The 13,957-nt window shown below is 36.8% G+C and overlaps 1 protein-coding gene across 2 annotated transcripts; it reads right to left on the bottom strand.

Annotated features, from left to right (window-relative positions):
• Positions 1-634: 634 nt before the first annotated feature.
• Positions 635-4,796, bottom strand: LOC130969569 (mitogen-activated protein kinase kinase 6). 2 transcript variants are annotated; one of them, XM_057895350.1, is made up of 9 exons: positions 4,557-4,796; positions 3,390-3,502; positions 3,038-3,122; positions 2,572-2,706; positions 1,832-2,056; positions 1,527-1,709; positions 1,200-1,423; positions 980-1,025; positions 635-882 (listed from the first exon to the last, which is right to left on the bottom strand). In XM_057895350.1, exons 2-9 carry the CDS (start codon positions 3,467-3,469, stop codon positions 790-792), a joined length of 1,071 nt encoding a protein of 356 aa, XP_057751333.1. In that variant the 5' UTR covers positions 3,470-3,502; positions 4,557-4,796; the 3' UTR covers positions 635-789. The 2 variants fall into 2 exon arrangements, with proteins under 2 accessions (XP_057751333.1, XP_057751335.1); XM_057895352.1 differs by having other exon boundaries at positions 4,561-4,796.
• Between the last annotated feature and the right edge of the window lie 9,161 nt (positions 4,797-13,957).

Genomic DNA, 13,957 nt, shown 5'->3' with positions numbered 1-13,957 from the left:
AAAAAGAGATTTCATACTCTTTTTGGTAAGCCAATCCGCTCCTATGTTTTCTTGGTATAACACTTTAAAAAATGCATAAAGACCCAATTTAGTATTTACTAAAATAGTAAAATGGGATAAATTGTTACAAGAGATCATCAAAAGGCCTAAGGACTAGGCTCAACACAGATAATAAACTAATGAGATACCAAAGATTGTAAATATTGTAGTTACTCATTTGCCTTGCTAATTCTGCAACTAAAGTTAATTATATCAGATTATCCCATTGATATAAATACACATTGGCAAGTTTTATGTGAATTTCTTGGTATGTGCTGCAAGAGGAGAGAACATTATGAGATCTTAGCTATATCATACTAGCTATATGGTAACACTACTCTAGAAATTTGAAGGCACAATCAGCCTTTATTAGATGACGTTAATTTTGCGGTGCTACTGTTCTTTAGAAGGCACCACAGAATCCACCTTGAAGATGAAACACTCGTAAATTGTATACAAATATAACTTCTCAACGTCAAAACACAAAATATATTTATTTTAGTATCCCAAGTTGCTTCAAGGATGTACGAATTTTAATGATGAAAGAATAAACTACCAAAATGGTGAAGCTATTGAATGCAAACATCTATTACACAAATAAGTTTAATGAAATTATAATTGAAGTTAACAATCTCAAAACTGACACGGATATATATTTCTATTGTAGCATCACGGACGAGAAGTTTTCATGAACTGTTTCAAGAGTTATGATGGTCAAGTACAAATTTTACACATTGCATTTTAAGATCTTTATCTAGCAAAATTTACAGGGGGCTCCAAGCTATCTACTAAAATTCCAAGATCAAGATCTTTATCTTCAAACTTTTTTATGAAAGGATGGTCCTGTAAACTCACAATAAGATTAGTAGAATCAGCATTTAAGATTTTTAATAAGATATAACATTTCATAAGTAAAAGAAAACAGCGTTAGGTTGCTAACCAGAAGCTCCAAGGATGTCAATCTATCCCGTGGATCTTTTTGGATGCTGCATTAAGCCAAATTGAACTTAGAATTGAAACAAGACAGTTTGTTCAGAATTTACAACAATTTTGGTGATACCGGATTAAACTAACAAATGGATCAAAATGACCACTTGAAATAGTTATCGATTTCAGTTTTCCTGGTAGGGACACAGAGAGTGAAACAAAATAACAATTACCAGGATGATACAAATGAACAGAACTCTGGAGAGAATTGATCTGCCGGAGCCGAAGGTGGAGGCCTTTCAACAATTGCTTCCAGAAGCTCATAGAAACTAGGGGAGCATTGCTGATCCTCGGATTGTATGTAAGGAAACCTTCCTATGGCGCACTCAAGTACTACCAAGCCCAAACTCCAGATATCACTGCTACAATCATAAGTGCTCCCACTAATTCTTTCTGGCTAAAAGAGGAAGCCAACAAATCAGTCTATTGATTATGATGAATTTGATTGTAGATACGAAGTATATTCTGGTAACATAGAGCCAAAAAAAAAAGCTACATACCGACATGTAGTTGTAAGTTCCGACAAATGTATCTCTTTGGCCCATTGAGCTTGCCAACATAGCACTAACGCCAAAATCAGTAATCTTCACCTCCCCTTTGTGATTGACTAATAAGTTGGATGGTTTGATGTCCCTATGTATCACATGTCTCTCATTATGCAAGTAAACAAGACCTTGTAACACCTGTAATATGGACATGGCTCATAAATAATTAACCAGGGAACAGAAAATGAGCCTCAATTGTTGACAGGACTAGAATGTGGCAATTTCAACAAGATTGAAAAGAGAATTATGGTCTACCATACCTGCTTACAAACCACGGCAAGATATGGTTCCAGAATTGTTTTAACTTGTCTGACTACATCTGCCAGAGAACCGCGATCCATGTATTCTAAGACAAGCGATATAACTCCGTTATGGTAGAATGAGTGGTAACAAACCACAACATGTGGACATTGTGAAGCTTGGTTTATTTTCAGTTCCTGAACAATCTGTTTTCGAATCTCCTCTTGTATGTTCATCTGAATGACCTGCAATGAAGAACAGAAGCAAAATGTACAGGGTTGAGACTTGAAAAACAATTTTTAAATTCAGTATGCTTTACTTTAAAATGTAATCCCTTACAGCAGCGCAAGAACACAATTTTAAACTGTGTTATTGAAATAGCTAAAAACAAAGATAACAAACAAATAATATAGATCAAATTTTAGGAGGAAGCAGAAAAGGCTGATCTAGAAAGTACTTCTGAAAAGAATTGCAGCATAAAAGACACAGTTTCATACTAAGGTTGCTGTCTGCATCATGTCAAGGCTCCAATCTAATTAGCTGATGATCCAAACCTGATCTTTTAGATAGCTGCCGTATTAAGATGAACATGTGAAACAAACTTCTGAAATAAGCATTGCACTTGTTTCAAAATTTTCATGTCATGAATCCATTTGTTTTAGAAAGGAACTTTAAGGAAACTATGTTGACCTTAAAATAATGTGTCAAATAAAAATCAGACGCAATTCAAATAAGGTTATTAAGTGCAGCATGTACTCGCCTTCAGAGCAAACAATCTTCCAACCCACTTATGTTGAACAAGTTGTACTACGCCACCACTACCTTTTCCAATCACTTTGATGGTCTCAAGGTCATCAAGGGAGAAATCGAATTCCAGTTCCTTACCATCAGAAGGCTGTCCAAACAGGAAAATTACAAGTCTAAGATTAGATGCTACAAAGAAAATGAAATTGAATCAAAGTCATCAAAATTGAAACTAACAATAATTGCTGCAAACGATAGTGCAATGTACATTGTTGAAGAAACTAGTAGAGAAAATTGCAACCAAGTAATCAAAACTGAACACCATAACTGATTGAAGATAAGCAATGTAGTTTCTAGATCCTAATAAAACAATGGAAGCTGGCTTTGAAATTCAACTCATTAGGCAAAATTTATGCAAAATTGAAAATAGTAGATTAGAAAGTAGAAACAACAAATGGGAATGTGGAAGAAATAAGAGCTACCCTTGATTCTTTCTCTTCAGATATGAGACGCAGTCCTTTCTGATTTAACAGCAGATCTCCATCATGGAACGTGCCACTTGCAGTCCTGATATAAAGAAAGTTTTCTTCTCATATAAAGAAGACAATTTCCCGAGCTCAAAACATGAAAAAAACAAGTAATCTAAGATACTGCATGTTGGAATTGTTGTCAAACTAACCCACGTGCTAAACTAGTATATTTTGGTAGGTAGCAACAACAAAGCATAAAGAGTGACATAAAGCTAACGACGGCAATTTTACATGCGAATTTAAGTGGTGAAGCTAAGAAGACATGGGTGAGTGTTAATAGAGAAGATAGAGAGAATATAATTACAGGAATGAAGTGATGGGTGTTTCTTGAGCAGGAACAGCAAGCTTGAGCTGCTTCAATGGTGTTTTGGTCTTCATCTTCATTTGTTTCTTCGTTATTTCAGTGTCAAAGAAATGCTGAATTGATTCAACAATTTGAGCGCACAGAAAGAGGAAGAGAAAGTGTTAGAAACAGAAGGAAAAAAACAAAGGTGGGGATACTTTTGGTATATTAGATTTATAGTGAGCACATAACTTTGGTATATCATTAATTCAAATGAGGATGACCGCCAATATAATTTCTGCGTTATTTTATAGGGAATTGGATGGCATGGTCTTTAATTAAATAGTTTATCAAAGATAAACTGTAAGTCATTCAATTGACATACGTTATGTAACCAAGTAAGTCATTCAAAGGCCAACACTAAGACATATTCCCAAGTTCCTCCAACTTCTCAATTATTATGCTTCCCTTCATACTCGGTTGAAAGCTCATAACAATCTTGAGCCTATTAAGCATCAAATTGTTGAAACTATAAACCACAACATTCCTATATGTACTGGAAGTGGAAAAAAAAAAAAAACACCTTACAAAACAAAGCAGAATTTGTAGTTCCTTTTTGAGTCAGTGAGAATCATTAAGTATGTAACATGTTTGAGAATACTTGTGCATATTAAAATTCTCCACCCTTTTCTAGAATCAAAAGATAAAAAAATTAACAGGAGAGAAAAAAATGGAGCAGATTTTGTACATCATATCAAACTGGAACTGAATTTATTTACTTAAGAGTTTGTATTTATTTGGAGCTCCAAAACACATATCAAAAAGAGTAGAGGCCTTTGGTAGTAGATTACTGTTTCTGTTGCATTCAAATTGCTAGAATTGAAGAAAATTACGAGTAAATGAGGCTGAAACATTGAGGTACTGCAATGATAGTGTGACACAGCAAAAATCTACATAGTGATTCAAAAACTGTATAGTCAAAAGTGAACATTTTCTCAAATCCAGGGGACACAATGATATACAGATCAAAAGGGAAATGTTCAAACACCAACAAGGACTAATGTTTCCATGAAATTTGAAATAGGGTCTGAGAAATCAGTTAAAATTGAACGAACACAGCACCAGAAAATCAACTAATTAATCAAGCAAATTAACAAGTCAACACAACACAGCAAAGAGAGGACTCACCTACCAGAATTTCGGTGACAACGGCGAGCAGAACGGCGACGAGGGAGAGAAGCAGTACGGCGATCACGGCAGAGCAGCACGGCGACCACGGACGGTGGCAAGCAGAATTGTGGTGAGTAGATCGGAAGGAGCTAGGGTTTGAGGTGTGTCATAGTGCAGAGCATGTGTGACTTTGTTTAGAATTTAGACTAGAGTATAGAGTTTAGACCGTTGAGAGTTGAGACTGAGTGAGACAGTAAAGGAGCCAAAAGGAAGTAAGGAACACTTTACTAAGCTAGCCAGCTTATCTTTTCCTTCAATTAAGTTGGCGCCCGCCGATTATTTAAACTAGTCTTTTTCTTTTTATTTATCTATTATATATTATATGTGTTGAGTTTGAAAAAGTGAAATAATGAGCAAATATTATTTAAATATAAATTAAAAAATTATTAAAATATTATTAATTGTTTAAATTGCTTCCAATGGTTTGTTTGATGTTTTTATTAGTATGCAGGAAGCAAATTAGTTTTTTAATATTGGGCTAAGATGCAATCAAACCCAATTTAATTATTGAATGGCCAGCCTTACACAAAATTTATTTCATAAATAGTGGCTAATATTAAAAGAGAAAGCGATTCAAAGAGGCCCAAGTGATGAGAGTCCAGTTTGGTTACTAAACAAGTTTAGCCCAATAATAATTGTTCACTTCAAGTGGCTAAACAATTAAAAAGCAAAGAAAAGAAGAAAATGGCCCAAAACCTTAGTCGTTCGGTGGTCACAAACCAAAGAGAATTCAAATTGTCAAAGTTATCATTCTTGGTTATTGGAAGTAAAAATTCAATTGAGTTTAATTTCATTAAAATCATGCTTCGGTTACTACACCCTTGGTAACCGCAACTCCAAATTCAATTCAATTTAATTTGCATTGATGACTTCCAATAAAAGCTATTCTCTATTCTCTTTCCTCTCTCTTGCTTTCGATCACATCTTTCATTAAAAAAAAGAAAAAAATTAAAGCCACATAGAAAAGCTTATGTAGAAAGGCTAAGAAAGATTGTTTCCACAGAAGGAAAGATTTAAAGAAAGGCTTAAAGATTTGTTGCCAAGGAAGGAAAGAAATGTCTCGGTTTATGAAGCAAATCTATCTTAAAAGCGCAGCAAAGATTCATTTCCATTTTTGTGAAGAAGATAGCCTTTGAGTCTCAGGTCGGGAAGAAGTAAAAATGGGAAGCTTGAAGCCAGCCTGGGTCAGACACTCATCAACGTTCAGAATCAATTCTTGGGGTCAAAGTCAAGATCAATGTCCACGATTGAAGAAAATAGATAAAAAAAGGTTGAGAGAGGTACATACATGTAGTTTCGGTTTTTTCTCTCTCTTTCTTTTGTTCAAACCGTGACTTAACTTATGTTGGAGAAGAAGTTGCTGGGTTGGTTGAAACTGTTTCAACTCTGGAAGCTTGCCCTTCTATAATAAGGGTGAACGGCCAAGGGTTGAGATCAAGGAGTAAGCACACGTTTGGGTTTTCAGAGCTATTTGAGCTAGTTATTCTTCTCCTTCATGGCTTTTATTGAATATTTCTTTTTCTCAGTGAGTCTGTCTTTATTTCATTGGTAAAAGGCAATATGTGAGATTTTGTAAGAAAAAGCCAATGAGTGGAAAAAAGGTAGAAAGTTAAAGAAAAATCTGTAGTTATCTCAGAAATTCTTTGTATGTATTTTCGTTTTGTTGTCATGATCCTGAGGGGATTCCCTTGGAAGTTAGGTTAGCACTTTGCGGTTGAAAGCTAGGTTTGAGTCCTACTTAAGTTCAGGTTGGGTTAGAATCTGGACTTGTTCCCTTGCAAGTTAGGTTAACACTTTGCAGTTGAAAGCTTATTTTGAATCCAAGTCAGGTTCAGACTGGGGATAGAATCTGAATTTGTCCCAGATAGGAATGGGTAGTTCCTAGGGAGAAATTGGTGTTTGTAATCTTGAAAAAGAGATAATGAAATTCCATTATTGTTGTGATGGAGACTGGATGTAGGCCACACTGCACCTAGTGGCTGAATCAAGATATATCTGGTGTTAATTCTTCTTCTCTACTCATTTCTCTGTTTCTGTTAATCAGGAGACGAAAACAAAAATGTCTCTCAAATCGACACGAGACAAAACAAAAGTGTCTCTTAACTCGACACGAGACAAAAGCAGAAATATCTCCTAAAGTTTGTTTGGAAAATCAATGATTGAGATTCAGCAAAAAATGGGCTAAGATTCAACACCCCCTTCTCTTATCCACTGATTACCATAAATTGGTATCAGAGCTTGGTCTCAAAGAGATCAAGCTTCACAGTTTGGAGGAAAGATCTTGATGGTGAACAACATGGATTTCAACACAGTGGCTTATACTCTGACAGAAGCATAGTCCAACAACAGATATCCATTCTTCAAAAAAAAAAAAAAACAGCCGCTGATGGTGTTGTCACTCCTAAAACCGAAGCAGATTGGAACGAAGATGACAAGAAGGTGAAACTAAATGTCAAGGCTATTAACATGCTGAACCGTGCAACCAGCTTCAAGGAATACCTGAAGGTTTCAAGATGCAAAACAGTAAAGAAAATCTGGGATAAGATCCAAGTCACACATGAGGGCAACACACAAGTAAAAGAAACCAGAAGTGACATGCTTAGCAAAGAGTATGAGATATTCTCTATGAAGGAAGGAGAATCAATGGATGACATGTTCGAAAGATTCTTTATCATCATTAATAGCTTGGACGCTATGGGGATTATTCATTCCGAACAGATGCTAGTGAGAAAAATCTTGAGAAGTGATAAACCGCTATTTTACGGTTTATTTTGTACTGAATTGAGTGGATTTTATCCCTTATTCTCACACTTATTCATAGAATTCGCATGTTTTACATTTTCCTTCCTAATTTTGTGCTATGATTGAAAACATGCTTCTTTGGCCTTAAATTTGCTAATTTTAATCCTCTCTTATTACCATTCGATGCCGTGATATGTTTGTTAAGTGTTTTTAAGATTTATAGGGTAGGAATGGCTTAGAGTATAGAAAGGAAGCATGCAAAAGTGGAAGGAATACAAGAAATTGAAGGAACTGCTAAGCTATCAATCCTGACTTCTTCGTACTAAATCGATCATAACTTGAGCTATAGATGTCCAAATGAAGCGGTTCTAATTGCGTTGGAAAGCTAACATCTAGGGCTTCAAAATGATATGCCATTTTTCATAGTTTCCTTGCAGTTAGGTGATGCACACGCGTGGTATGACGTGTACACGTGACTGGTGCGGCAGAAAAGCGATGCGTACGCGTGGGCGACGCATACGCGTGATCAGGATTTTGTCAAGCGACACGTACGCGTGGTGACGCGTATGTGTGACAAGCTGTCACGTGCTGTAGATATCAGAAAATGCTGGGGGCGATTTCTGGGCTGGTTTTGGCCCAGTTCCAAGCCCGAAAACACAGATTAGAAGCTGCAGAGTGGGGGAATCAATCATTGAACATTCATTCACATAATTTTATGTTTTAAATGTAGTTTTCTAGAGAGAGGGGCTCTTTTCTCTCTCTAGGTTTTAGGGTTTCTCTTTTCAATTTCTCCTTAGGTTCAAGTTCAATTTTACTTTAATTTAGTTTTCTCTTACTTTTATTTGTTCAAGCACTTTAGTTCATCGTCCTCCCTTATTATTTCCCTTTTTTTGCCATTTTCATATTTATGAGCTATTATTACATTTGATTTCTTCTAATGCAATTTGTGTTTTCTATGTTTATTGTTGCTCTCTTTAATTGTTAATCATTGATGATCGCAATTGGTTGTTTATATTTATTTTCCTTGTTAGTTTTCTATGCTTTTATTTTATGCCTTCCAAGTGTTTGATAAAATGCTTGGTTGGGTTTTAAATTAGATTTTTATGTTCTTAACATGGATTAATCAATTAAAGACTCTTGAGTTATCAAAACTCATTTGTTGATTGGTAATTGAAGATTGCCGGTTAGCTTGAACTTCACCAAAGCTAGCCTCTCACTTTGAGTTGACTAGGACTTGTGAACTCAAGTTAATTGTATGCACTTGACCTTCCTTCATTGGTTAGAGGTTAACTAAGTGAAGGTAACTTGCATTTACCATCACAAATGACAATGATAATGAGGATAGAACTTCTAATTATCAATTCTTGCTAAGAGCTTTCTCAGTTACTAATTTATTTTCTTGTTATTTACATTCCTTGTTTATTAAACTCAAAACCTAAAAAGATACAATCTCATAATGATAAACCCCATTTGTAGGGTTTATCTTGTATTGATTTTAGGGGATTTTATCACCTTTTACCCACATTTATCCAATGAATTAGCATGGTTTTGTATATTCTCCTTTAATTGTGCTTAAGAGTGGAAACATGCTTTTTAGGTCTTAAAATAAATAAATTTAATTCACCTTGATTACATTAGATGCCTTGATATGTTTGTTAAGTGATTTAAGATTTAGGAGGCAAAGATTGGATCAAGGGAATGAAGAAAGAAAGCATGAAAAGTTGGAGAACTCATGAAGAAATGAAAGAACTGGAAAGCTGTCAAGCCGACCTCTTCGCACTTAAATGACCATAACTTGAGCTACAGAGGTCCAAATGATGCGGTTCTAGTTGGGTTGGAAAGCTAACATCCGGGGCTTCGAAACAATATAAGATTTACCATAGTTGCATTGCGCATAGGGGCGCGCACGCGCACGGTACGCGGACGCACCGATGGTGGCACATGACCCACTTAATGCAACACGTGGCCAGCGATTTTAGAAGCCCTGTGGGCCCAATCCAACTCATTTCTGATGCTATTTAAGCCAAGGATTGAAGAGGAATTGACTGACTTTTAATCATTAGCTTAGTTTAGTAGTTAGAGTTAGTTTCTAGAGAGAGAAGCTCTCACTTCTCTCTAGGATTAGGATTAGGATTTGTTCTTAGATCTAAGTTTTAATCTTTGCTTTCTTCTACTTCTACCTTTCAATTCTTTGTTGTTACATTCATCTTCCTCTATTCTTTTGTTGCAATTCCTTTATGTTGTTCTTATGTTTTGTTGTAGATCTACTATTGTTCCTTCCATTTTCTTTCAATTCAATAAGAGGTAATTCATGTAGATCTTGTTTCCTTTAATTGTTGTTGTTAATTCTTTACATTTGATTGTTGTTAGATTTCATTCTTGTTGTCAATTTACTATGCTTTTCTTTTGTGCCTTCCAAGTGTTTGATGAAATGCTTGGTTGAATTTTAGAGTAGAATTTTATGTTCTTGGCTTGGAAAGGTAACTTAAGAACTCTTGAGTTACTAATGTCCAAGTAATTGATGATTGGGATCCATTGACTCTAGTTCTCACTAATTGAATTAGTGGAGAGTTAGGACTTATGGACTAGGATTGATATAACTCATTTAACTTTCCTTTACTACTAGTTAGAGGATGATTTAATGAGATTAATCCTTACCAATTCTCATATTGTGGTTAGTGATTAGGATAGAGATCCTTGACCACCAACCCTTGCCAAGACCTTTTTAGGCCTTAGTTTACTTTCTTGCCATTTATCTTTCATGCTTCTTATCAAAACCCCAAAAATAACTCACAACCAATAACAAGACACTTTATTGTAAATCCTAGGGAGAACGACCCGAGGTTTAAATACTTCGGTTTATAGATTTTAGGGGTTTGTACTTGTGATAAACAAATTTTTGCATGAAAGGATTATTGTAGGTTTAGAGACTATACTTCAACGAGATTTTATTTGTGAAATTCTAAACCGTCAAAAATCCAATCATCAAAATGGCGCCGTTGCTGGAGAGTTGCAATGGTGTTATGTTATTGGTTATTGTACATATGTGAATATTGTGAATAGGTTTATCTCTTGTTTGTTTCTTAATTTTTGTTAGTTTTATTTTGTTCTCTCACTATGAATTCTCACTTTGGCTTTGAGTTTGGTTCTAATTGTGTTGTAGGAAATATGCACTTCAATGATAACATGTACCAAGGATGGAACCAACAAGGATGGGAGGAGTCTCAAGGAATTGATCACTCCTTTGGCAATAACCTCCGGATACTTATAGGTATAATTTCCATCCTAATGCATGCCAATTTAACGGCTATGATGACTCTTTTGTGACACTCAACAACCACCATCAAATGCCTATGAATCTCATCCTCAACATAGCCCTCAACCATTCTCACAAGCCTTTCATTACCAAACACCGCCCTATGATCCATATCCATCATATGACCAATCACCCATACAATATTCTTATGACCATTATGAGCAAGAACTTTTAGAACCACCACAACCCTATCAAGATTACTACCATGAACCACCTCAACACTCACCATCTCCATACCATTACCAAGAAGAACCACCTTCCTACTATGAACCCTCTCTCCAAAATAGTGAACCTTCCTATTCACCCCAAGCCCCAATAGACGATCCTCTCACTTTTTTATTCCAAGGACAAGAAGCCATGAAGAGGGATACACTTGAGTTTGTGACCAATTTGACCAAGGTGGTGCACACTTTAGCCCACCAATGTTTGAATACTCAAGGTATTTCCGTGACCACATGTGAAAAATCAAAAGAAGAGCAAAGCATGAAGGAGAAATTGGAAAATTCGGTAGAGAAGGGAGAACCAAGTTTCGTGTTGGAACAATTAGAGGAGCCTATGATCATTGAAGAAAAGGAAGAGGTGGTTGAAGATTTAGGAGATGTTGAAAGTCCAAGGGAATGTAGCATCATGGAGCACTCTTCCAAAAAGCTTGATACTGATGTTGAGGAGGGTGCGTAACCTCCAAGGCATATCATCGTTGGAGACTTGGAAGAGGCTTATCAAGAGATGGATTCAATCATGGATGAATTTCTATCTACAATCGAATCCTCTCCCATTGGACATGGAGTTGAAATTATAAAAGAATGTGCACAACCTCCCGTACCCTTGGTGAGCAATGAAAAAGAGAGTAAATCAAAAGAGAGCTACCAAGAGGAAAAAGTTGGCATGGTGTATATTGAAATTGAAGAATATGAAGAGGTTGATCAAGAGATGGATTCATTCATCAATGAATTCCTATCCAAAATTGACTCACCTCCCATTGGGCAAGATGAAGTTCTTGAAGACAACACCAAGCCAAGTGAAAAAGGGGAAAAGGTTGAAATTGAAGAAGCTTGTGAAGAGGTGGAAACAACTAAAGAAGAGCCTAAAGAAGTAGACCTTGCATTGTCTAAGTGTGGGGAGGTCCCCCTCCCCAAGTCACCATCCAACGCAACATTCAAGTGGGTAAAACTCTTATCCCTAAGCTTTACTTTCTCACTTGAATATGGTTTAATTGAAAATGATGGTCAACTTAGAGCTCTTTGTGGAGTTAAAAGTATAAGAGAGTTGTGTAGTGGTTGGAAACATCATTCTCAGCTCATGACGGTTGTAAGCCCAAAATTCAAGAGCAATGGTTGGTGTAGAACCAATTTGCATGGGTCTAGGAAGTTGTTTGGAAGCTTCTTTGAGAATTCCAAGGCCATACCACCCGGATGGAATAATGACGATCAATTTAAGGACGGGTGTCAAAACAAAGTGTGGGATCCCGAATCGCACAATGAAAATCAAATTTGGGAGCTCATGGTTTGTGGAGAACTCCATCAAAGCTTGAAGATATTGAAATTGAAGAATGGAGCTTATTGGAAGACCAAGCATTGGTGGATGTTCTAAGATGAGTACAAGCACAAGCCACCTTGATAAGAAGCTCCCCATAAGTCCAACTTAAGGACAATAAATAAAAGTGCTAGGTGGGAGACACCCCACCATGGTAAACTCTTTCCATACTCTTTTAGTTTTGTTAATAAGTAAATTGAGTTGCCATTGTAGGTAGATTCTCATTTTCATTTTTATCTTTTGTAAATATTGGTAGAATTAGTTTAATTTCTTATTTTTATTGTTTTATTGAGTTTAGTTAGTAGTATAGTATGTTGAATAAGGTCCTAGGGTGTTTTGGTAGCTGTTTGGAGGATTGAAAGGCTTGGATTGGTGCAAGAACTTAGAAATTTTTTTTTTGAAAAACAGAACACCATCCACGCGTGCGCGCAGATAACGCGTACGCGCACCTGAGCATTTTTCGACCATCCACGCGGACGCGCACTATACGCGTACGCGTGGATACAAAAATTCTACCCCAGCCAAAAACCCGCGAGTTAGGCCTGCACTGTGCGAACATTGGGCCTAAGGCACAAGTCTGTGCACGCGTGCGCGCACTTCGCACATACGCGCACACGATCTTAAGTTCGCAATGCACGCGCACGCACACTGTGCGCGTGCGCGTCGATTGCACAATCTGCAACCTCGGTACTTTTACCCGAGAGTTGTGCCAGACTTGGGCCGACATTATGCCTCCGGCCTAACTCGACGCACGCGTGCGCGCACCTGGCGCGTACGCATCCTTCAACCAATATGCCCATTGACGCGTAAGCACGCATGACGCGTACGCGTCGGTAAAAAAAAAGTGTTTTTTTTCTCCCCTTCCATTTTCTTTTGCTTATCACATTCGTATACTTCTACTCTTCCCATTTTCATTTAGTTTTTGTAGCATGTTTTTCGTTTTTTTAGTCATTTTAATAATGGTGTTGCATCTTCCTACTCAATTGTTGAGGATTCCTTGCATTACTTTGGTGCCTCTTGACTTGTTTCATATTGTTGGGTTATGTTTCTCTTCAAATCAATGCTCAATCTTTTATGCACTTGTGTTCTTTGTGCATTGATACTACCTTATATTGTCTTTCATGGCCCACTCTCTCTTGTTCGAACTTGTTGCTCATCATGCTCTTCATGCTTTGACATTACTCTTGCATCAAGTATCATTGATATGCCATTAGCTTATATTGTTTTTTCACTTACATGCGTAGCTAACATGTAGTGGGAACCTTACTCTTATTTGGCATTAGCCCCGGCCTACGTTCTACTTGTTTTGATATCTTTGTTGTAGGCCTAATTGTCGTTCTTCTTTCCTCCCCTTTTAGGTTGGCCACCAAGAGAGGAGAAAGGAAAAGTTTCTAAATGGGGCAACAAACAAGTCATCCGCACAACCTTTTGAAGGAGCTCATCAATTGTAGCAACCCGTCCACCTTGCTCTCCTTTGCGTGCACCGAGGACGGTGCAATCTTCAAGTGTGGGGAGGTCATCGACCGAACTCCATGGGTAACAATTTCCTTTTCAACACCAATGTTAGTTAGTTGTTGCATTTGCATGATAGGTTGCATGTTAGTTAGAATTTGTACATATTTTACTACCTTCTTTTTATTAGGACTACTTGGTTAGAGTGATGATTTCTTTCCCAAGAAACCGTTTTAGGGCAACCTACCAATTTGAAAAATTTTTGTTGAACTTGCTTGAAAGAATTTATTTTGGAACATGGTTTTTGAGCTAAGAA

This window comes from Arachis stenosperma, chromosome 3 (assembly GCF_014773155.1).
Source record: "Arachis stenosperma cultivar V10309 chromosome 3, arast.V10309.gnm1.PFL2, whole genome shotgun sequence".
Classification (NCBI taxonomy): domain Eukaryota; kingdom Viridiplantae; phylum Streptophyta; class Magnoliopsida; order Fabales; family Fabaceae; genus Arachis; species Arachis stenosperma.
This window is presented reverse-complemented; position numbering and strand designations above follow the sequence as displayed.

Bases quoted from the DNA above. Each gene is read 5' to 3' on its own strand.
- LOC130969569 (XM_057895350.1), bottom strand. From the start codon at position 3,469: ATGAAGATGAAGACCAAAACACCATTGAAGCAGCTCAAGCTTGCTGTT. The intron at 1,424-1,526 runs GTATGTAGCTTT...TTCCTCTTTTAG, and splicing joins GAACTTACAACTACATGTCG to CCAGAAAGAATTAGTGGGAG. The intron at 883-979 runs GTTAGCAACCTA...GTGAGTTTACAG, and splicing joins TGACATCCTTGGAGCTTCTG to GACCATCCTTTCATAAAAAA.